Source organism: Acinonyx jubatus, chromosome B3 (assembly GCF_027475565.1).
Source record: "Acinonyx jubatus isolate Ajub_Pintada_27869175 chromosome B3, VMU_Ajub_asm_v1.0, whole genome shotgun sequence".
Taxonomy (NCBI): domain Eukaryota; kingdom Metazoa; phylum Chordata; class Mammalia; order Carnivora; family Felidae; genus Acinonyx; species Acinonyx jubatus.
In genome coordinates this window covers 80,108,851-80,131,294 of record NC_069386.1, presented here as the reverse complement: position 1 = coordinate 80,131,294, position 22,444 = coordinate 80,108,851, and the positions used below count along the sequence as shown (strand labels likewise).

Sequence of the window (22,444 nt, the reverse complement as noted above, 5' to 3'; positions counted from 1 at the left end):
AAGAAAAAGAAAGAAAGAAAAGAAAAGAAGAAAGAAAAGATCACTGCAATAACCCAAGTAAGAAATTATGACAAATTTAAGACTGGGACAATGGGGGCACCTGGGTAGCTCAGTCAGTTCAGGGCCCAACTTCGGCTCAGGTCATGATCTCATGGTTTGTGGATTGGAGCCCCGTGTTGGGCTCTGTGCTGACAGCTCAGAGCCTGGGGCCTGCTTTGGATTCTGTGTCTTCCCCTCTCTCTGCCCCTCCATCTCTCTCAAAAATAAACATTAAAAAAAATTTTTAAAGACTAGGACAATGAAATGTAAGCAATGTATTTTATAGCAGAATAAAGATCAGCTAAGTAGGATAAACAGCAATTGCATGTAGCTTTGGCCCACAGTAGCTCCTTCCTGAAAACATTCTCATCCAATCATGTTAAGGAGAGGGAAGTAAAATCTATGACCTATGAGGAAATCTTGCCTTTCATAAAGAGCAGGTACAAACATGCCTTGAATGACTGACTTCTAGAATCTCACAGGAATTTCCTTAAAGACCACATTCTGCTACACAGGATTTCTCAACTTCCATATTATTGACATTTTGGGCTGTATAACTCTTTGTTGTGGGAGAGTGCCACAAACATTAAGACGTTTAGCAGAATCCCTGGCTTCTACCCAATAGCTACCAGTAGCAACTCCCTACCCCAGTTGTGACAGCCAAAAATGTTTCCAGACATTGCCAGATGTACCCTGGAGGGCAAAACTGACCCTGGTTGAGAACAATCGTGCTAGGCTAATAAAAACAAGGATGAAGGACTCAAGTTTGGGAGATAGCTAGAGACAGATTTCTGGGAAGTGTGAGAATTTTAACTTTAAAAAAGGTCAATAGGTAACTCAAGACTGAGAAATAGTACTGTAAGGTACACAGAGATGAATGATAATCAGAACTTTCCTCAAAAAGCTTACAGTGTAGTAAGAAAAAAACTACAAAGTGATAAAACTACTACAAAGTGATTACTTTAGGTGAGAGGAGTAAGTATTATATCATATCACACAATAACGTCAGTATAAGAAAGAAGCCTTAGGGCAGCTCAGTCAGGTAAGTGTCCGCTCTTGATCTCAAGGTCATGAGTTCAAGCCCCACATTGGGCATGGAAAAGGAAAAGGAAAAGGGAAAGGGAAAAGGGGAAAGGGAAAAAGAAAAAGAAAAGAAAAAGAGAAGAAAAGCCTTAAATGGAAGCCAGGACTCCCCGAAGGCTTCTTCAATCCTTTTTCAAAAAGTCTATAAAAGCTGTAGGTGCTAGCTGAGAGTATAAACACACTTTGGAAATCAGGGATATTGTGAAGGCTCTTTCACACCCTTTAAGCTACCACTCAGCAAAAAGAAGGAAGAGACAGTAACTGAGGATAAATAAATGTGGTCTGGGTTCTTGTTCATACTAACAGACAAACTGGTTTCTAGCAATGATTCTTCTCTAAGATGCCATCTTCCTATAAAGCATTTCAATATAAATTATCTACCTGGTAGTTATTTTATTAATGCCATTAACAACTTCAGCAACCAAAAAATAAACATGGAATCATCTGGGGAGGGTCCTAGCAAAACATCTAGCTGTTTAAAAGAAATAATGGTTGGGGCGCCTGGGTGGCTCAGTCGGTTGGGCATCCGACTTCAGCTCAGGTCACGATCTCGCGGTCTATGAGTTCGAGCCCCACGTCGGGCTCTGGGCTGATGGCTCAGAGCCTGGAGCCTGCTTCCGATTCTGTGTCTCCCTCTCTCTCTGCCCCTCCCCCGTTCATGCTCTGTCTCTCTCTGTCCCAAAAATAAATAAACGTTAAAAAATTTTAAATAAATAAAATAAAATAAAATAATGGATGGCTTTCCTCCCAGTTTCCTCAAATACATATTATTAACTGTATTCACATAAAAATATGTTTTCTATTATATCCACCACTCCATTATTTTTAAATTTTTATTTTGAGAGAGAAAGCACAAGAGCAAGCGGGGAAGAGGCAGAGAGACAGGGAGAGAGAATCCCAAGCAGGCTCCACAAGATCATGAACAGAGCCGAAATCAAGAGTTGGGACACTTACTGACTGAGCCCCCCCAGAAGCCCCCCAGCACTTCCTTTTAAAACCACTGATTTTTCTTTTGCTTCACAACTAATCTGTTAGGTACTTTGTTACTCTCATGACTGTCAATCAGAGCATCAAAAGATAAATTTTTCAGTGTGTCTTCTTCCTTCCTCATTATCAACAGAGGTTCTTTTTTTTTTTTAATTTTTTTTTTAACGTTTATTTATTTTTGAGACAGAGAGAGACACAGCATGAACGGGGGAGGGGCAGAGAGAGAGGGAGACACAGAATCGGAAGCAGGCTGCAGGCTCTGAGCCATCAGCCCAGAGCCCGACGTGGGGCTCGAATTCGCGGACCGCGAGATCGTGACCTGAGCTGAAGTCGGACGCTTAACCGACTGAGCCACCCAGGCGCCCCTCAACAGAGGTTCTTAAGCTAGAGTCCACAGCTTTAGAAAATATATGAAACCCTTAAAATTTTGTGCATGTGCATTTTTCCAGGGAAAATACCCAAACCTTTCCTCAAATTTTCAAAGGTTAAGAACAATTCCCCTGAAGCTCAAAACAATTACTTTATAAAAAATGTTCGAAGTTTACCTTCCACATGGATAAAGTTAGACACACTCACATCACTTTTGTTACACTTATATTTTGTCCTTAAAAATTGGAAACATCAAAAATTACTATTTTTAAAAAGCAGTCTTTTGGGGTTTTTCTTTTCACACTCATAAATTAAGTCATTTTTACTCGAGGACTCCTTTACAACATCAGCTGAGATGACAAGAAAACATTAGAGTTAGAAATCATAAAACTATATCTATTACAGAAATAACTCTTCTAGGATTAAAGTGGGACAATTTGTAGTATACCAAATTTTGTAGTACATAAAAGTGACAGCCCTGTAAAATTACCCGTAAGTCTTAGAACAGTAACAACGGACCACAGATAGAAAATTATAAGCTTTAATTTTCTATGTTAACACAGTTAAGTGACTCCTTGATATATTAACATATTCTAACAATTACAATCAGTGTGCTGTAGAATTAAGAGTAATTTCAATACTGGGGTGCCTGGGCGGCTCAGTCAGACAAGTGTCTGTCTGACTTCGGCTCAGGTCATGATCTCGCAGTTTGCAGGTGTGAACCACGCATTGGGCTCTGTGCTGATGGCTCAGAGCCTGGAGCCTGTTTCAGATTCTGCGTCCCCCCTCTTTCTCTATCCCTCCTTTGCTCGCACTCTCTCTCTCAAAAATAAACATTAAAAAAAATTTAAAAAGAAAATTTCAGAATTTGTGCTATGCCAGTTTTTGCTAAACATTCAAAATATGCTGTTATGAAAGCAAAGAAAAAAAGTTTGAAAAGAATGCCACACTGGAGAAATTTACGTTTTAATTTTCTTAAATTTATTTATTTTTTGAGAGAAAGAGTAAGCATATGTGAGGGACAGAGGGAAAGAGAGAGACAAAATCACAAGCAAGATCCACACTGACAGCACAAAGTCTGACGCGGAGCTTGGGGACTCAATCTCACAAACTGGGAGATCATGACCTGAACCAAAATCAAGAGTTTGACACTTAACCAAATGACCAATCCAGGTGCCATTCCATTTGCTTCTACGTTAGTAAAAAAAAAAAGCACACCAATGATACAAGTATTTAAATTAAGCCTCATTAGAACACATGAGTAAAATAAATATACTTTAAAAACTGACCCATATAGGGGCTGACCCTGGATGGCTCAATCAGTTAAGCATCCCAACTTCAGCTCGGGTTATGATCACACAATTTGTGGGTTCAAGCCCTGCATTAGGCTCTGTACAGACAGCTCAGACCCTGGAGCCTACTTCAGATTTTGTGTCTCCCTCTGTCTTTCTGCCCCTCCCTCACTTATGCGGTCTCTCAAAAATAAACAAACATCAAAAAAAAAAAATACCTTACCCATCTAGTTACTTTTCAATATGAATTTGAAAAGTTAAAAATCATGGTCAAATGGACAGCACAAATAAATAGCAAACTGTAAAACATAAACAGAAATACTCACATAATATATCCACACCTATGTAATGTCATAAATTGATGTATCTGGCACCAGAAACGTCACCAACTTTATGAGAAATTTTAGGAACTTCATGTAAATAATCAGGCATAGACCAATTTAGCCAGTAGCCAGTAAGAAAGCAACTGAAATGGTTACTAAAGAACACCTCACCAAATGCTTTCCAAATGAGAATGGAAATACTAAAGAACCATAAGTTCTGCTAAATCTCAATGTAAGTATAAAATGTTTAATTTTCAACAACAAATTTTACTAGACTGAATTCCTTGACAGCAGAGCCCACACACCAATTCATTCCTGTACCCTTAACTTCAAACAGCGCTCAAGCATAGTGGGCATTCAATAAGATGTTCATTGAATAAATTGACAGTTTCCTTAAGTCAAAACAAATGGTAATTACTTAAAAAAAAAAAAAAAAGCACACACACGTAAAGGGTTCTTTTTCACCACTACAAAAACAAAGCCACATACTCATACTGACTTCAACTGACAACAGTCAACATACTGTATCAGGCCATAAAAATGTATTATAAACAAGATATAAATCTTCCTTGTAACAGGTATTATGGTTTTCATCCCTTAACAAATTACCCAATTTGGGGGAAAGGCAACTCCACCCAAAGTTCTAGGGATAAAGGCTCAGGCCTATATTTAGTACCATAAACTCTATTCTCCCAGCCAGAGTTCCCTGGCTACAAATGGGTACAGTCCCAAATCAAGATACATAGTCTAGAAAAGATGCTGATTGAGGAGAGTCTGGGAAACCAGCTTTCCCTTTCTTCTGAATATATCACCTTTACAAGAGTGACCCACACTTTCTCTCCCCTAAGGAATATCTGCAAGATAATAATCAATATAATGGGTACTCTGCCAACAAGAAAACTAAGGTACTCTCCCAAAATATGTATAAAATAGAAAACCTGAAACTTCCAAGCAGTTCAAGGCTCCGTTAAATGACCTTGCTCATTAAACAAAGTCTAAGCTTACTCTATCTGTATCTGATCTAAAAGTATTGTTCTTTCTACAGTAAGCTTTTTAGCATCCAATTTTTATTTAGCCTTAATTAAAATTCTTTAAGGAACTTCAGTTTTTCTCAGATGTGAACACTGATAGTCCATCAAATTAACTGTCAACAAGTTAAGGGATACACACTAGAAGTGAAAGCAAACTTACCCTGTAACTTATGCATTTTGATACAGACAAAACAGTTCAATGCAGATATATATCTCATTCTTATATCTGGAATGAACAATTTATAAATAAAAAAAATTCTGGCCACCACTGTTTGATTAACAGTATATTTAAAAGTACTTTATTTAATAAAGACAGATTCTACAAGTTAGAAGTAAAAACTAAACCTAAGATTCATTACATTCAAAAGAATCTAAAGTATTAATAGCAGTATCAATTCACTATTTATTAATATTAAATTAACATTTTGTGACTCATTACATACATAGGCATCTACCTCTTTGGTTTTTTTTAAAGGTAACATGCCTATTTTGGTATTCTTCCTCAAACCGTATTACAAGGGCTAAAGCAGCAGAATCTTCTAAGGCATTATCTCAGAACCAGGTTTAGTAAGAAAGAAGCAGTAAAATACATGGAGAAGAATATAGACTAGAAGCAACATTTGAGAATAAAAGAGGAATTGGTAGTCACTAATATAAATAAGAGGATGAAAAGACTCAGGACCTGGAAACAAGACAGAAAAACAGTATTAAAAGAAGCTGAAATACCAACTCACTCTAATGCACCATAAAATTCAACAAATAATTTACTATTTCCGATCTGAGTCAAGCTAGCGTAACAGAAATAGATACTGAAGAAAAACCAAACTGGCTTGATCACAGGTATACCTCATTTCATTGAGTAAGTGTATGAAAAACTGGCAATTTTACCAATGCAACTCAAATTTCTCATTCAGTTCACGGTCTTAAAGCTCTTTTTCAAACACCTGTAAGTTATGAAATCAATTCAGTAGGTCACAACCAGCACCTCTTTATTTCACTGTAATGGACTAGAAAATCAAAATAATGTATACAGTATTGTTTTTTGAGATTTCATTTATGGAGAAATATTTATGTGTATGATATAAACAAAGTAATTCTGATGGTTGCAATCAAGAAATGTCTTAAAAGGTTTTGATTTCATAACTAACACTAAACTCATTTTGGAGCAGAGAATAAAGGACGATCAAACATAAAGCCTTCTTTGATTGGCAGGAATGACAAATAAGTCCACTTTAAGAGAAACAGATCTTCCTTAGATGCCACTAATGCCCAAAAGTCGTAACTTTTTAGGTATTAAGGAATCTGAAAAAAGGTTTTTAAGACTACAGCTCCCATCTTGGAATCAAAGAACGAAGATAAACAGAATGACCTCTCCTCTTAGAGGGGGAAAAAAAACAAAGAAATGTATAAACTTGGGTTCAGAATTCATAAGAGTATTTAATTTAAAAATGAATATAGAAACTAATCCACCATAATGGAACAAAAGACTAGTCATTCAACACTGGCAGTTCCTCAAGGCTCTGGTAGGCGCTCCTCTGTACTCCCCAAGGTCAATTTCATCTGCCATCCCTACTTCAGTGTGTCCTAAATATGTATCTCCAACTCAGACCTCTCCTGTGAGAACATCTAACTGCCAAATTAACATCTCCACTTGAACTCTAAAACCAAAGTTATAATTTCCACTCCCCAACTCTAAACCTGGTAAATCTCTAATGTTCTACATCATAAACAGCATCAACACTGTTAAAGCTGCATAAGCCAGAAACCAAGAAGGTATCTTTCCTATCTCATTTACCATTCTCACTCTTTCTCCCCAAACAATACACCATCAAATCTTAGAGATTTTAGGCACTCTTAAATCCATCTCATTCCCTCCACTGCCATCATTCTCCCTTCCCACTCCAACTACTCAAAAGTTTTCATCATGATTTATTTAGATTACTGTAATATGCTAGTTGGTCTTCCATGGCTCAACCCATTCACCACATGGAAACCAAGTGATTTCAAATCCATCCACTGTCTAGTGTATCACTTCAAAGCTAAATAACAGAAATGTCTAACAATGCTAAAAAGGTCCAAGTCTAGTCCCAACTAGCGAGTCTCTCCTTGTACTACTCTTTCCCACAGAACTAAGGGTCAGCAATTCAGCCTGCTGCCTGTGTTTATACTGCAACAGCAGATCTGAACAGTTATAACAGAGGCTACGTTACCTGCAAGCCTAAAATACTACCTGACAATGGAAAGTATGCCAGTACCTTCCTTAGATTAATGACCACTTACAGTGACCTCTTTAAAGAACATACCACATTCCCTCTCACAACATGAACACTCTATTCATTCAGCATTAAATAGTCTTCCAACCATCCAACCATTCCACTAGTTAAGTCCTATTAACCCATCATATCTGACTTAAAATGACACTTCTCAGGGAGGCCTTTCCTCACCCTCTATACTAGCACATCTCAATTCAGATAAGCCACATTTCAATAGCCCCGTTGGCTACCATACTGGAATAACAGTTCCAAGACAGAAGACTAGATGTTTTGAGGTGTACTTTTCTATTCTATTGGTCAATATGCCTATCTCTGTGCCAATACCAGTCTTACATGCTAAAGTTTTACATTATCTGATAAAATAAGCACATACACCCATCACCACCACTCCACCTCTGCCTTTCTTCTTAAGTGGCCTATTCTAGGAGCACCTGGGTGGCTCAGTTAAGCATCTGACTCTTCATTTCGGCTCAGGTAATGATATTTCAATTCATGGGTTTAAGCAGAACCTGCTTGGGTTTCCACTCTCTCTCTCTCCCTCCCTCCCTCCTTCCGCCCCTCTCTTGCTATCTCTCAAAACTAAACAAACTTTTTTTTAAAGAAGTGTCCTATTCTAGGCTCTTTACTCTTCCATACATGGGTTAAAAACACTGTGTGAAGTAACCTGAAAAACTGACACTCTGAATGAAACACTGAATCCAGAGATTAGTCTGAAAGCAATGACTTCTTCATAATATGCTATATTCATGGACAGGAAAGAACTAGAGTTCCCCATTTATTTAGATCTTTTTCACTGTTTTTCAATACCTTTCCACATAGTGGTGTGCACATGTTATAATTACTCCCAGGCACTGGATAATCTACCATGCTTCTGTAACTAGTATCTTCTCCAATTATTTTTACTATTTATTCCCAATATACAGAGAAGCAATTGACTTTTGGTAACTGATATTACTCAAACTATTTCTGTTAACTCCTCTACTACCATTAATTTATTTGTAGATCCTTTATGGCTTTTACACAGACAATCACATCAGCCAATAATGACAATTTTGCTTCCTCCATTCTAATATTCATGCATTTAATTTTTTTTTATTTTATTGCTTTGACTAGCACCTCCACATAATACTGAATAAAGTGGTGACAGTGTGTACATTATCTTGTTCCTGGTTGAAAAGAGAGTCCATTTCCCCATTTAGGGCATTTGTTGCAGGATATTTGTTGCAGATTTCAATTGTTTATTTGTAGAAACCTTTTTTCCAAGTTAAGGTTCTTATCTATTCATAATATAGTTTTCTATGAATTTATTAAATTTAATAAAATGCCTTTCATACACTGTTGCTGCATGTTTTTTGCTATTATATGTCCAAAATCCCTTATCTAAAACCCTTGAGGAAAATATGTTTTAGCATTTGGAAGTTTTTAGTCATTAGCCATAATGTACAGTACAAAAACTGCCAATTATGTAACCCCATTAAAGTGTGGGTCAGTTCTGCAGTGAACTGTATGGATATTTACTCTAAATAAGATCAGCAATGATTAAAAATAGCCTCAAATAAGATTCTGCAAACAAGAGCAGGTCAAATCAGATTGTGTCGCAAAGTTTGAAAAAAAATAACAAAAACAAAAAACTTGGTTTTCAGAAGTTGTTGGATTTCAAAACTGCAGTCAAGGGCCTGTGGACCTGTATTTGTATTTCATTTAGGATTTTTGCATGTACAGTCCCCTAAGCAAAACAGGACTATAATTTTCCTTTCTTATACCATCCTTGTCTGATTCTGAAATTAAGACTAGATGACTTCAAGAAAATGAATTAAAGAACGTATTCTCCTGCTTTCTGTTTTCTGGAATAGTTTGAAGAACACTGAAATCATCCATTCATTGAAAAGTCTCCTATCAAATGATCTGAGCCTGGTATTTTTGTGCAAGATAAAACTATTACTCCACAACTTATGGGACTGGGGTGCCTGGATGGCTCAGATGGTTATGTGTCTGAATCTTGACTTTGGCTCAGGTCATGATCTCAGAGACGTGAGATTGAGCCCTACATCATGTTTGAACTGGATGTGGTGCCTGCTTAAGATTCTCTCTCTCTCCCTCCCCCACCCCCCATCGCGTTCACTCTCCTTTTAAAAACAACAACAAAAATAGTTATGGAATTATTCAAAGCTTTCTTGTCTGTATTTTTCTGAGTTTGTGTTAATTTTGTTTAAACTTTCAAATATGCTGACATAAAACTGTTGATAGTATTCTATTATCTTTTTTTTAAGTATTTTTTTTTTAATGTTTACTTTTGAAAGAGACAGAGAGAGAAACAGAGCATGAGCAGTAGAGGGGCAGAGAGAAGGAGCCACAGAATCTGAAGCAGGTTCCAGGCTCTGAGCTGTTCACACAGAGCGCGACGCAGGGCTCAAACTCATGAACTGTGAGATGATGACCTGAGCTGAAGTCAGACACTTAATCAACTGAGCTACCCAGGTGCCCCAATGTTCTATTATTTTTTAATCTATCTGTGATTATGTTCCCTTTTTCATTGTCAGTATTTAATTATGCCTTCTCTTTTTTTCTGATTAATCTTGAAGGACATTTGTCTACTTTTCTAGTCTTCTTAAAGAGTCAACTTTTAGCTTTATTGACTTCTCATTTGGTTTCTGTAGCTCTCTAACTTCAAAAATGAATATGTAAGGAAGCTCAGTCGGTAGATGACGTGACTCCTGATCCTGGGGTTCTAAGTTTGAGCTCCACTTTGGGTATACAGATTACTTAAAAAAATAAGTAAAAATAAACGGAGTATATACATCAGCTTCCCACCTAGACTATGTGAGGCCAATCACTTCCCTACCTGCAACGTGAAATCCAACACAACTTTCCTTACTCCTCAGGCCTTGCTTAACTAACTGCTTTTGGATTTAAACTAGCTCTTCAACTTAGCAGATTTTTATAAATGCAGTGTTATTTCACAGTATCCCCAAAATAAGGGCAGTTTCCTATCATCTCTCACCTTACTTAGTAACAATTTTATGCCTCTGTAAACATGATTTTCCCCACCTAAAATCTTTTCTCCTTCTTTAAAGCCAACCAAAATACCCCAAACTGGTGACGTACCTCTTTCTTCATGAAGCTTTGTGAAATTAACTATAAACTCTAGGGTAATAGCTCAGCCTGTATTCCTTTAATGTTTATATTTAAGTGATACTATCAAAAAATAGAGTACATACTTTATTTAACAAATTTACTAATGCGTCAGGCACTGCTATAAATAAGTATGAACTGATTTTTCATAGCAGTCCCAAGAAATATGTTTATCTCCATTTTCCTAGCTGGAAGTGCAGAATGATTACACACTTACACAGCTAGTAAATGACAGAGCCTGGATTCAAATCCCAGAAGTCTGGCTCCAACAAACCATGTGCCCTTAACTATGCTTCCTTAAATTGTTCTAGTAGTACTTTCTTAACACTGCCCCAAGCACAAGGTATGGTCTCTCTAACTACCATTTAAACTCTTTAAGGGGATGTGTGTTCTTTTTTTTATATCCTTCAACAACTTTCTGCACAGACTTTAAGTGTTTAGAAGGTTATTAGCTAATGCTTACTGAACTGAAACATAAGACGACAATTACTCAAGTCCAGCTTACACAATGAAAATAATTTTTAGGAAAATTAAGTTGCACTAAAGTGCTCCAGCCTTGCTTGGAAAAAAAAAATATTATGAGTAACTTATATAAAGTTAGCTTTGGAGTAAGCTAAGACATATACTGTGCATATATACACACAAATCCATAAAATATAGCTGTGGTCCAACACTGTTTCTGTAAAATTTCACTGTAAACTATGTTTATCTTTTTAAGATCACAGGTATAGAAACTAAACATTTAAGCGATAAATTAAAAAATTAAAAATTATTTACAGACCTAAAAACTTCTAAAATAGAATTTCTTCAATTTTCTTAGAGTTCAAATATTCTAATACATGAATCTAAAAACTAAAGCAATGTTATATGAAAGTACAAGGAAATTCTAAAATAGCTCTAAAGATTAAAATAGCGCAAACTACCGTGAGTTAAGTCAACTGAAAGCAGATTATAAATACGACCCAAAGCCAATGCACCACTTCAATAGAAGTGAGGACAAGACTGACACCAAATGAAAAGAGGTACATTATACAAAAGGCTGAGTAGAAGCAAATATATGAACCATTGCAAGTGAAGAAGAAGAGAACCTAGGCCCATGTTTCTCTGTGGAATAATAACAAAAATTAAAGACAAATTACTGTATTTAGTGATTTTAAGATGTGGTGAATGTAAATACCACCATTACTTTATGTATCTTTAAAAAAGAAACAATAAAATCCTGTATTAATTATAATATCAATTAACATTGGATATTAGATTCAGTAAAATTCTTATCTTCCTGAACTTCCTCAACTTAGGATGGGGTTATATCCTGCTCAACCCATTGTAAGTTGAAAATACGTATCATTAAATCAAAAAACCACTTAATATACCTCACACGTCTAACATCATAGCCTAGCCCATCCTACCTCAAATGCTCTCAAAACACATTAGTCTACAGTTGGGCAAAATCACATAACACAAAGACTATGCTATTAGTAAGTGATGAATATTCTGAAATGTACTGAATACTGTACTGAAAGTGAAAAACAGAATGATTTTGTGGGCAAAGAATGGTTGTTTACCCCTCATGACTGCATGGCTGAATGGAGCTGCAGCTTGCTACCATTGCCCAGCATCACAAGAATATTGTACTACATCTCACTAGCCCAGGAAAAGACCAAAATCCAAAATTCTAAGTATGGTTTCTATTGAATGTGCTACTGCTTTTGCACTATCATAAAGCTGAAAAATCTTAGTTGGAACCATCCTAAGTCAAGGACCATGTATATAATTAAGTGACTATGTAAGACAAATCATGTATGAGAAACATTTAATTCAAGGAATATTATTACTAAACTAACTGAAATCAGGTAATGTGCTAAAATTTCAGAATATAAATACAAATTTGGTATATTCCTTCCTCACAGTGCTCATAGTTAAGAAATTAACACTAAAATAACTATAGTAATAATAAATATCGAGTCATTTAAGTCTTTGGAATTCAATTGTTGAACATTTTTACCCTAAAGAAATGACCTAGGGGTGCCTGGGTGGCTCAGTATGTTAAATGTCTGACTTCAGCTCAGGTTATGATCTCACAGTTCGTGGGTTTGGGCCCCACATCAGGCTCTGTGCTGACAGCTCAGAACCTGGAGCCTGCTTCAGATTCTAGGTCTCCTTCTCTCTCTGCCCCTCCCCGTGCTCACTCGCATGCTCTCTCTCTCAAAAATGAAACATTTAAAAAAGAAAATAATCGAAAAAGAACAATCTTTCATGCAAATTGGCCACTGCAATAAAAAAATGATAGCAAAATTAAAAACCTAGAAGCCTAGCCACCCAGTTTTAAAACAATTTGTTAAATGGAAAACAATGTAATAAGTAAAGGTATTAACTGAAATACTATGGAGCAATATGGAAAAATTCAACTAAGTGAAAAAAATAAAAAAGCACTTATACACTACTACTGCAACTAAATAAAAATTAGGAATAATGGGGAAATCTAAAGAAAACTATTGAGAAAGATGTTGAAAACCTAAGTGTTTGCTCATAGATTGTATATTAAATAACAGTACTACACCATCATTACATTTCCTCATTTTGGTATCTGTACTGTTACTATTTAAGAGAATGTTCTTGTTCTCACAAAATGAAGTATTTAATGGTAGAAAGAGTCCAACATCTCCAATTTAATCTCAAAGGGCTCAAAACAATAAACCTCAATACACACACACACACATCAAATAGATCAAGGAAGCAGGACAAAATGCTTCCTGAGGGTAAATCTCAGTAAAGAATATACAAAAGCTTTTATCCTTCCTGCAACTATCCTCCAAGTTGAAATTATAATAAAAAGTTACCGGGGCGCCTGGGTGGCTCAGTCGATTGAGTGTCTGACTTCAGCTCGGGTCATGATCTCAGAGTCTGTGAGTTCGAGCCCCGCATCAGGCTCTGTGCTGACAGCTCAGAGCCCGGGGCCTGTTTCAGATTCTGTGTCTCCCTCTCTCTCTAACCCTCCCCCGTTCACGCTCTGTCTCTCTCTGTCTCAAAAATAAATAAACGTTAAAAAAAAAAAAAAATTAAAAAAAAAAAAGTTACCAAAACAACTAAGTAAACTTATGATCAAAAATAGAAAAATAACACACATATACACAAAAGCAATTTAAAATGGAAAGGCTGTAAATGCTTTATTTTTGTTAATATGCATTAAGTAGTTTTAATAACATAAGAAAAAATGCTGAAGTCTTTTGGTGGTGATAAAATGTATAGTAAAAACTAGTGATTAATAGCTGAGTATGGAAGATCGTTAGCTAGTAGCATGTGTTGTGAGTACCTGTAGTAAATATGTACTAAGATGATGGACATACATAACTGATGAAAAAATTATCAACATGGACAATGAAAGCCTGCTGAAAGACTATCTTAAAACCATAAAAAATCTGAAGAAAGTTTATGCACACTCAAGAGTCAAAGAGTACTGGAAGTAAAGGTGCTAAGGTACCACTGTGATAAAGATCTAATTAAAATTATTAATTATAACTTTAATAGCATACATATTTAAGCTTTTAATGCTTAATACCATCAGGTAAATTAATATCTACTGAAAATGGATACTGTATTGCTATTTGGTCAAAACGTTACAATTCAAACTTCAGAAACCTTTCTGCATGTCTTTAGGCATTACACCACCATCCACAAAGAAGCTTCCTGGAACTGTAAATTCCAAAATTGCGAATAATTTCCAATATTACAAATTATTAATTATATTTTAGTATCTTTGATACTGGCAGGTCAAATTAATTTTGCAAAACTGCTAGGTCAAGAAGGCAAAAAGATAAATGGGATACGTAAAAACAAAAAAAAGAGCGAAATCACTTTATATCTCCGTTTCTAAAAGGAAAATAAGCATATTCACCTAGAATAATTACACTGAAGAATAAGAATTCAAACTTCTACACTAAGGACACAAGTAAAAAATAATGCAATTTAAAAAGTAATGAAAATAATTCACCCTCACAAAATACTAAAAACATTAAAAAGAGCTAATTATTTACTGAATGACCTAATGCAGCCTAAGTTCTCAATAATATTCATTACCTTAAAAAATATGTATTTTAAAAGGCAAAACAAACATCTTCATAAACATTATTAGTGTTTAGTAAAGTTTTATAAGTTAAACTTACCTTTTTATCTTCTTTTACTTTGTGGGTTTTCTTCTTCATTTTCTTATCATCTAATTCCTGGTCTGAAGTGATTGCAGGATTATCAATACCACCTTTCCAAGTTTCAACAGGAGAAAGAAGTGGATCTTCTTCACTTCCACGATGTCTTCCTTTTCTTTTTGTTTTAGAAGTGGTGAAAGCCTCATCATCACTTGCATCTGAATGTGTTCTTCTATAGTACGACTTGGCTTTACTAAACAGCGTTTTAGATTTATATTTGTATTTTGAAGGCCTCCTTTCCCCATGACTTTTTGAGGTTCTATCAGAAAATCCATTTTCTTCATCTCCTTGGGTGTTATTTACAAATGAGTTTCGAATTTTAATAATGCGAGTCTGACTATCATCTGGGACAACATATATCTCATCAGAATAGCCCTTCTGTTTGAAAATTGTGTCAATGGGTTCCGCATAGTTATCTGAAGGATCCATATCTTCAGGATGTGCCAAAGGTACCCGGGAAGTCTGTTTTCTTGGATTTTTACCAATACCAGCTTCAATTGTTTTTAAGAGGTTTGGATCCAGTTTTTTCACATTTGTCTTAGGTACAACTGGTTTAGGTTTAATAGGTGGAGGCACTTTATGGTTGCGTTCATGGTCATGACAGTTTGGGGTGCTATGAATAGGATATTCATTTCCTTCTAAATCTAATCTGTATCTGGAACGGTCACTAGGTGTTGGAAGCAACTGTACATCATCCCCAATCGGACTATAAGGAGGTGGTGCTTCTGTATCATCATCTGAATCAGGGTAGTTGTTATAGGGGAAACAGTCTCTGGGAGATGGTAGAAAAACATCCTCACTTTGATGGGTTGATTCCCTTGTATTATCAGATAAATAGGAATTTTCTATCATATTTTTTTTCTCTAGAACATCACTGAAAAACAGTGTAAAGACCTCAGTTTGTCGATGATATTGAGATAAAGAATACAGTGCTGTAAACTTAGCAGTGATCTCAGTTGCAATGTGTTCTCCTTCAGTCATTAACTCCTTGATAGCCTCATTTTCAAAAAAATCTGCTTGGCTGTCAGTAACTGCCACCAGCTGTACAGGAATGGTGTCTTGAACTTCTGATAGAAATGCTCGAAGCATTCCCATTGACGCTTTCCGTTTGGCAGAATAAACTAATATATACCCATGAACTAGTTCATCTTTCCTTACCCCAATTGAAGAATGGTATGATAATATTGTGATCTGTATTCGCCTCCTTTTTTCACCAATGATTTTATCAAGCATTAGGGAATTATTCTGTCCAGCTTGAGCAGCACTACAAGAATGAGAATCAAGGAAGGGTGAAAGAATAAGATCCACACTAAAGGGATCACCACACATGGCACACATGACAATTCTCAAGTCAGCTTCTGATACATCCTTACTGGTGGGAACTGGGCTCACCACATCTAAATTATGCTTAACTGATTCTAATACTCCTCTTAGAGCTTGCTTTATTTGGCTTTCATTAAATTTACGAGGATATGTACCAGGAGGTACATCTACAAAAGGACATTGTAACTTGTTTGCCAACTGTTGCCCTTGGTGCCTGAGAATTGGTAGATTCTTACTCATGGAATCTCTCTGATTAGCCAGAATTAATGTAAATGGAAGATTTGCCATGTATTTATCTTTTCTGATCTGAGAAGCTTCAGTTCTTATTTTTCCAATAAATTCCCCAATAAAATTCAGTGACTCAATGGAATTAAATACACAGAAGCACCCATGTGGTTTAAAGGCAGCAGTCCACAATTGACTTAAGAAGTAAGGCGACTTGGCATCAACTGGCCGAAGATCAAGTTCATAAATTTTTCCATCTAAGGCATACTCATCATCAGTGGATTGTGTTCTTATCTCATTTGCTAGTTCTTGGGCAAGGCCATCCTTCCCTAAAATGAAAAGGTTAACTTTATCTATATTGGTACTATCATGATACAACCGTAAGCGGCCATGATCCAACTGCAAAAGACTACTGGCAAGTAATTGCTCTACTTTAATGTCTGTACAATTTTGGCCACTAAGACAGGTTTCTTTAGTGGGGTGATAAACAAACCCTATGTGCTTAAGTAGAAGAGATTCCCTATCAGGTGCAAGTTTCTGTAAAGCTTTATATCTAGGTTCTTCACTCAAAACTGTATGAATTTCACTCATTTTATCTGAACTAGGTGTTGCATTAAGATCTAAATCATAAAAAAGTTCAGAGTGCTCAAAAAGCATTTCCTGAAACTCTTCTTTGGCTTTTTCAACTATTTCTCGCTGATGCCTACCATACACCTCTTTGCTATCAGCCTCTGTGATGTACTTGAAGGCTTCATCCTCCATAACAAAGCACATAACTTCTTCCCACGGCTGCCCAGGTGAAATGAACTGAATTTTTTCCAAAGTCTTTTTGAATTTTTCCTTCATTTCTACCCTTCTTTTCTCTGATATTAGATGTTGTACATGGTTCTGATAGACTTTCTCAGCTTCTAAAGTGCTCAGGAGGTCAAATGGGATTCGTCTATCATTAATTTTGTCTATATGGTCAGTTTCATCCCAAGGTGTTTTTTCTAGCACCACAAAACATAACTGAAAGTCTGCTCTCTTTTCCAATAACTTCAAAGCTTCTGACCAATTCAAATGTTCAATCTCTTCTAAGTTTGGCAAAAGAGTATTAAAAGCTCTTGGTAAAGTATTTATATATTCTTCTCTCCTTTTTCTTATGTGTTCTTGTTTAAGTTGTTCTATATGTTTTGAGAATGTATTTCTGGCCTTTCTTGTTCCCTCTAAGTTGATGTATTCTTCATAATCAGGATGATTTTTTAATTTATTACTAACAGTTTTCCAAGTTGCATGATAATCTCTCACAGTCTGCACAAGTTTTTCAAACTTATCTGTTGCTGTGACAACAAGTTGTCGCTGTGTTTTATAAGCATCCAGATAGGGAATAATTTTAGGTTTGCCACGAGTTTTATCCAACATTTGTACCAGTGCAGTGAAACATGTCTCGATGTTGACATTAAATCGTGCTGATGTTTCCACTACAAGAAGGTTCTTTTTGTTTGAAGCAAATGCCTGAACTTCTCTAAGATAATGATCCACGCACTCATCACATTTAGTTGCTGCTATTATTACAGGCTTTTTTGATTTTGATAGTTGGACAAAAAGATTATTCACAAATTTAAGTTGATCATCAAACTTCCTATTGCATCCCTGACTCACATCAATGCACAGTAAAAACCCATCTACATTGAGCTTCCCTTCGGGCATTTGCTTCTGCTCAAAGTCTTGTTCCAAGCCCAGCTGATCAGTGCAAATGTACATTAGTTTTTCTGCTGACTGCAATTTAGAGGCAGCTGCACGTTTTATATATGGTTGCAAATTCGTACTCCGATGAGGCAAGAAAGTCTGGTCATCAATGAACTCTGTTTGTTCAATGACATGAATTTTGCATTCTACTCCATCTTCACCATTTTGTGTTATGTCACCCCAGTACAAAAAGTGATCATTGTTTACTACTCGTCCTCCAAAGTCAATGGTGCTAAGCACAGAAGTATGCTCTGGGTAATATTCATCTGCTTTTGAGCGTACAAATCTATTGCACAAACAAGACTTTCCAACTCCACAGTTACCTTTGTCTTTTTCAGTCCCAGAGAGTCCAACTACACTGATCGTATAGGATGGGGGGCGAGGCTCTTTGTTTTTTGCCATCATAACTCTCTTCTCATGTCTCTACATTCATAAAGATAACCAGATATACTTCTCATTCTGAAAATAAAATCATCTCAAAATACAGATCCGAAAGTTCAGAACTATATTTGGTTCTTTGTACTTCCCTCATTTCTATGCAGAAAGGTCTTCAAGATCATAACGATCATCTTCCTAGAAAGAGGAGAAAAAGGACAAAACTTAATCAGGAATTACATATTAAATTATATACATACTACAGATGTTCGTAACAAAGCACCATGGATATTAATGTTACATGTATTTTAGGTTTGAAACCACCATTAAACACTGCTTATGATTTACCATTATAAATGCAACCGGACTTCAAAATTTAAGAGAAATCTAATAATTAAAATAATTACATACAAAATTTAATGTTTCACAAGCTTTAAACTAAGCCCCTACTGACCAAATGTGCGTTTTGTCTCTATTCCTTCCTAGAAGTTTGAAGAAACAACTAGTCCTTTCCCCTCCCTCAATTTTCCTGCCTTCTGTGACTGGAGGTATGTTTGCTGATAACTAAAGCAACTAGTTGCCTTAACAACTCTCTCACAACTTTCAAAACAACCTGCTTTCTATTACATTATTCCCCAAAACTTGTTCCCTAAAATGGAATTTCATACAAATTTAGCAAGATGTTAGAATTAAATAAAATTTTTCATAAAGTTTCAACATGCTCCTGTGAAATCTATAAAATTTTATGCCCAAAAACAAATTTAAAATATTCACACACTTCAATAGGTAAGCAGAAATGGACAGTTAATACAAATACTGAGAGTATTTAACCAGACCAAAGTTTCTCAAACTATCAAAGGATCAATTTTATTTCATATCTGCATGTTCAATTTTGCAAAATGCAATAAATGCAGTTTTTTAAAAATCCAAGCCCCAATTATTAGATTGAAGAGACATAACATCACTGTCAAATTATTTCTAAATGTTCTTGATTTCTGTATTTATTTCCTCTAAGAGTAGCTACAAAAAGCTCATGGACCACATTTTAAGTAGCAGTAAGCTAAAGAATTTGGAGATTATATATTTGAGATAATCTTCTACAAGTATTTGATACACTAGCAACATTAAATAACCTGGAAGAACTACATGCAATTTAATTTAGGTTATTTATGTGGAAGCAATGAATCAGTCTTTTAGAATAATCTTATTTATAGATTCCTCATTCTTTTGAGGTTGAATTAAAAGCAATATATCATTTGGACATCAACATATGTGAAAATTATCTTCAGTTCAAACAAAATAAAGAACATAGAGAAAAAATACAAAGAAAAGAACCACCACTTGCCCCAAATACCTGGCTTCTACACTGACCTCAAATGCAAGTAAACATTTATTCAAAATATACTGTACATTTACTATACTAACAACTAATGAGTAACAGAAATTGTAATTCAGAATTATGACTAACATTTCTGGTAAAATAATATTAAAAAGTAAAATTTCAGATTTTTGTATTCATGTACTTTATTCTATTAGCCTCAACTATAAATACTAGCATCTGCCATATGACATTCAAACAAAGCATTTACTAGATTCACTTTCCTAATAAAATAATCCTATGTAAAAAAAGCAACACAAATAGTTAAAGTTATTTCAAATCTATTTGAGTTTATGACAACAGTAAAACCAAAACTGCTTTGATACATGTTTCCCCATCTATAAAATGGGGCTGTGTATCTATACAAATTTAAGTAGTAAATCATTTTTTTTAAATGTTAAGCACCTAGCCAACAAAGGGTTTAATAAGCATTAGTTCTGTTTATTAATTTGATTCTTAGAACCAGTTAAACAGTCAAGTATTTTTTCAAAAAAATGATCTGGTCAGACCTGTGACTTAAAAAAATTTATCTGGCAGCAATGTATATGATAACTAGAAGTAAGAGAAATTGGGGCAGTCCCTCCAATCCTATTAACTCTTTTTCATTAATAAACCTTTTAAAAAATCTTAATCTGGTCAAATTGGGTATTTACACCTAGCACAAGTTTAACTTTCTTTACCTAAACTGTGTAAAAGAATATTTGTATTTACTGGTAAGAAAACACAATGAATGAACTGGATAACAACATTATATACAGTGATAAAAAGGCAAAAGGAAATTAGTTTGGGAAAACAACACAATGATTCCATAACTAACAATTAAGAAAAAAATCGAAAACAAGGAATAGAATCCTTTCGTCTTACTAGAAAAGCAGAAAACTGCAGACAATACTCTTTAAAATGTACATCAAAAGAAAACCTACCTAGTGATTACTTTGGGGAATTTTCATGTTCAACAGCATAAACACTAGCACTACATATGGCTCTTTATTAAACAAACATCTATTCTGAAAACTAAGCAATTCAAAGCATGTTAAGACCGTCCCCTGCCTTCCAGTTTAAGAGACACAAAGTTAACAGAAAAGTAACAGTACATTGTCATATGAACCTAAGTATTATAGAAAATTCTCAACTACAAACCTAATCCCTTGCCTTAATAGTCACTATTCATTCCTCATATATGCTTACCCAAACATTAACAGACACGTTTCTGCTCTCCTACAGCATGTACCTCAAAATACTGAGGTAGCTTTCTATCTTAAGCTATAGAGTGTAAGCAGAAATGAAAACACTCTTATCGTAGAATGTATTTTAAAAGTTTCACAGGGACATCTGGATGGCTCAGTTGGCTGAGCGTCCGACTTCAGCTCAGGTCATGATCTCGCAGTTAACAAGTTCAAGCCTTGTATGAGGCTCACTGCTATCAGCACAGAACCAATTTGGATCCTCTGTCCCCTTCTCTCTGCCCCCCACCTAAGCTCTCCCTCTCAAAAATAAAGAAACATTAAAAATAAAAATTTCAGAAAGAAAAGGGTCTTAAAATTAAAAGAAGATGAGTGAAGGCATGAAGTTACCACCCTTTCACAGGTCAGTGAAAAATGGAAAGCTTCTTATCTAATGAGAAATAAAACTATTATATCAAATTTTATAATGAGGCTTCTACACATCCTAATAAATTTGATAGTGGCAGGCTTTGAATCATGAATATTAAAGTTTAAATTAGAAATAAGGTAGCTCTACGTGACATTTATGGTTTTCACACCAAATTCACAGTAAACTATCAATTAGACACTTAAGTAACATCCATGTTCTTCTTTCAAGAAGGCTACCTGCTGGTATTATGAAGTCAGCTGCAGAGCTTTATGTCATGAGTCACCATAGTGATTTTCAAACAATGATGGAAAATTCTTTCACCTACAGGTAGGAAAGAAGAATACCGGGCAAATAGTTGCTCTCTCCCTCCAAATCTCTCATCAAAGCAGTGCACTCTATCTAATTTAGAAGTTTACTTAACCCAAAAGATTTTTTTTTTAATTTTTTTTTCAAAAGCCCTAATAAAAATGTTTTCAGGGGCACCTGGGTGGTTCAGTCCATTAAGCTTCTAACTTCAGCTCAGGTCATGATCTCACGGTTTGTGGTTTGTGCTGACAGCTCAGAGTCTGGAGACTGCTTTGGATTCTGTGTCTCCCTGGCTCTCTGCCCCTCCCCCACTCACTCACATTCTCCCCCCCACCCAAAAAATGAATAAATGTTAAAAAATAAAATAAAATATAGTAATAAAAAATGTTTTCAGATTTTAAAAAAGTTTGAGAAACCATAGACTAGGGAAAAAAAAAAACTGTCACCGGTCATCCAAAACATTTTGCTATTTGTTTAGGTGAGTATGGTATTACCACCTCATCGGAGAAAGATAGCTTTCATGAGGTTGACTGTAATAGGTTATAAGGGCATTTAATTTCAGACACCTGGATAGTATATACTTACATGAATTACCTTCTGGCCCTCAACATCCAGGTCAAAACTCCTGTCCATTAACCAACTGAGGCAGTTTTTCTTCTGTGCTTAAAAAAAAAAAAAAAAAAAAAAAAAATCCTTTCTTTTTTTGTGTGCTCCCAGTAATAAACTAATGGCTAATATATATATGCAGATTATTCAATTTAATTTGAAAATTCCTTTCAGATATG

General features: G+C 35.5%; 1 protein-coding gene across 7 annotated transcripts in view; it reads right to left on the bottom strand.

The window, feature by feature from the left end:
- ARHGAP5 (Rho GTPase activating protein 5) overlaps positions 1 to 22,444 on the bottom strand; it is a 78,756-nt gene that overhangs the window by 47,229 nt on the left and 9,083 nt on the right. For 5 of the 7 annotated variants that reach the window (XM_027065555.2, XM_027065554.2, XM_027065556.2 and 2 more), the window contains exon 2: positions 14,693 to 18,580. In XM_027065555.2, coding sequence (XP_026921356.1) covers positions 14,693 to 18,412 — 3,720 coding nt within the window. In that variant the 5' untranslated portion in view covers positions 18,413 to 18,580. Of the gene's footprint in view, positions 1 to 1,043; positions 1,095 to 5,284; positions 5,351 to 14,692; positions 18,581 to 22,244; positions 22,269 to 22,444 lie in introns of those variants that run through there. The other 2 variants (XR_008299346.1, XM_053224348.1) reach the window with 2 other exon arrangements.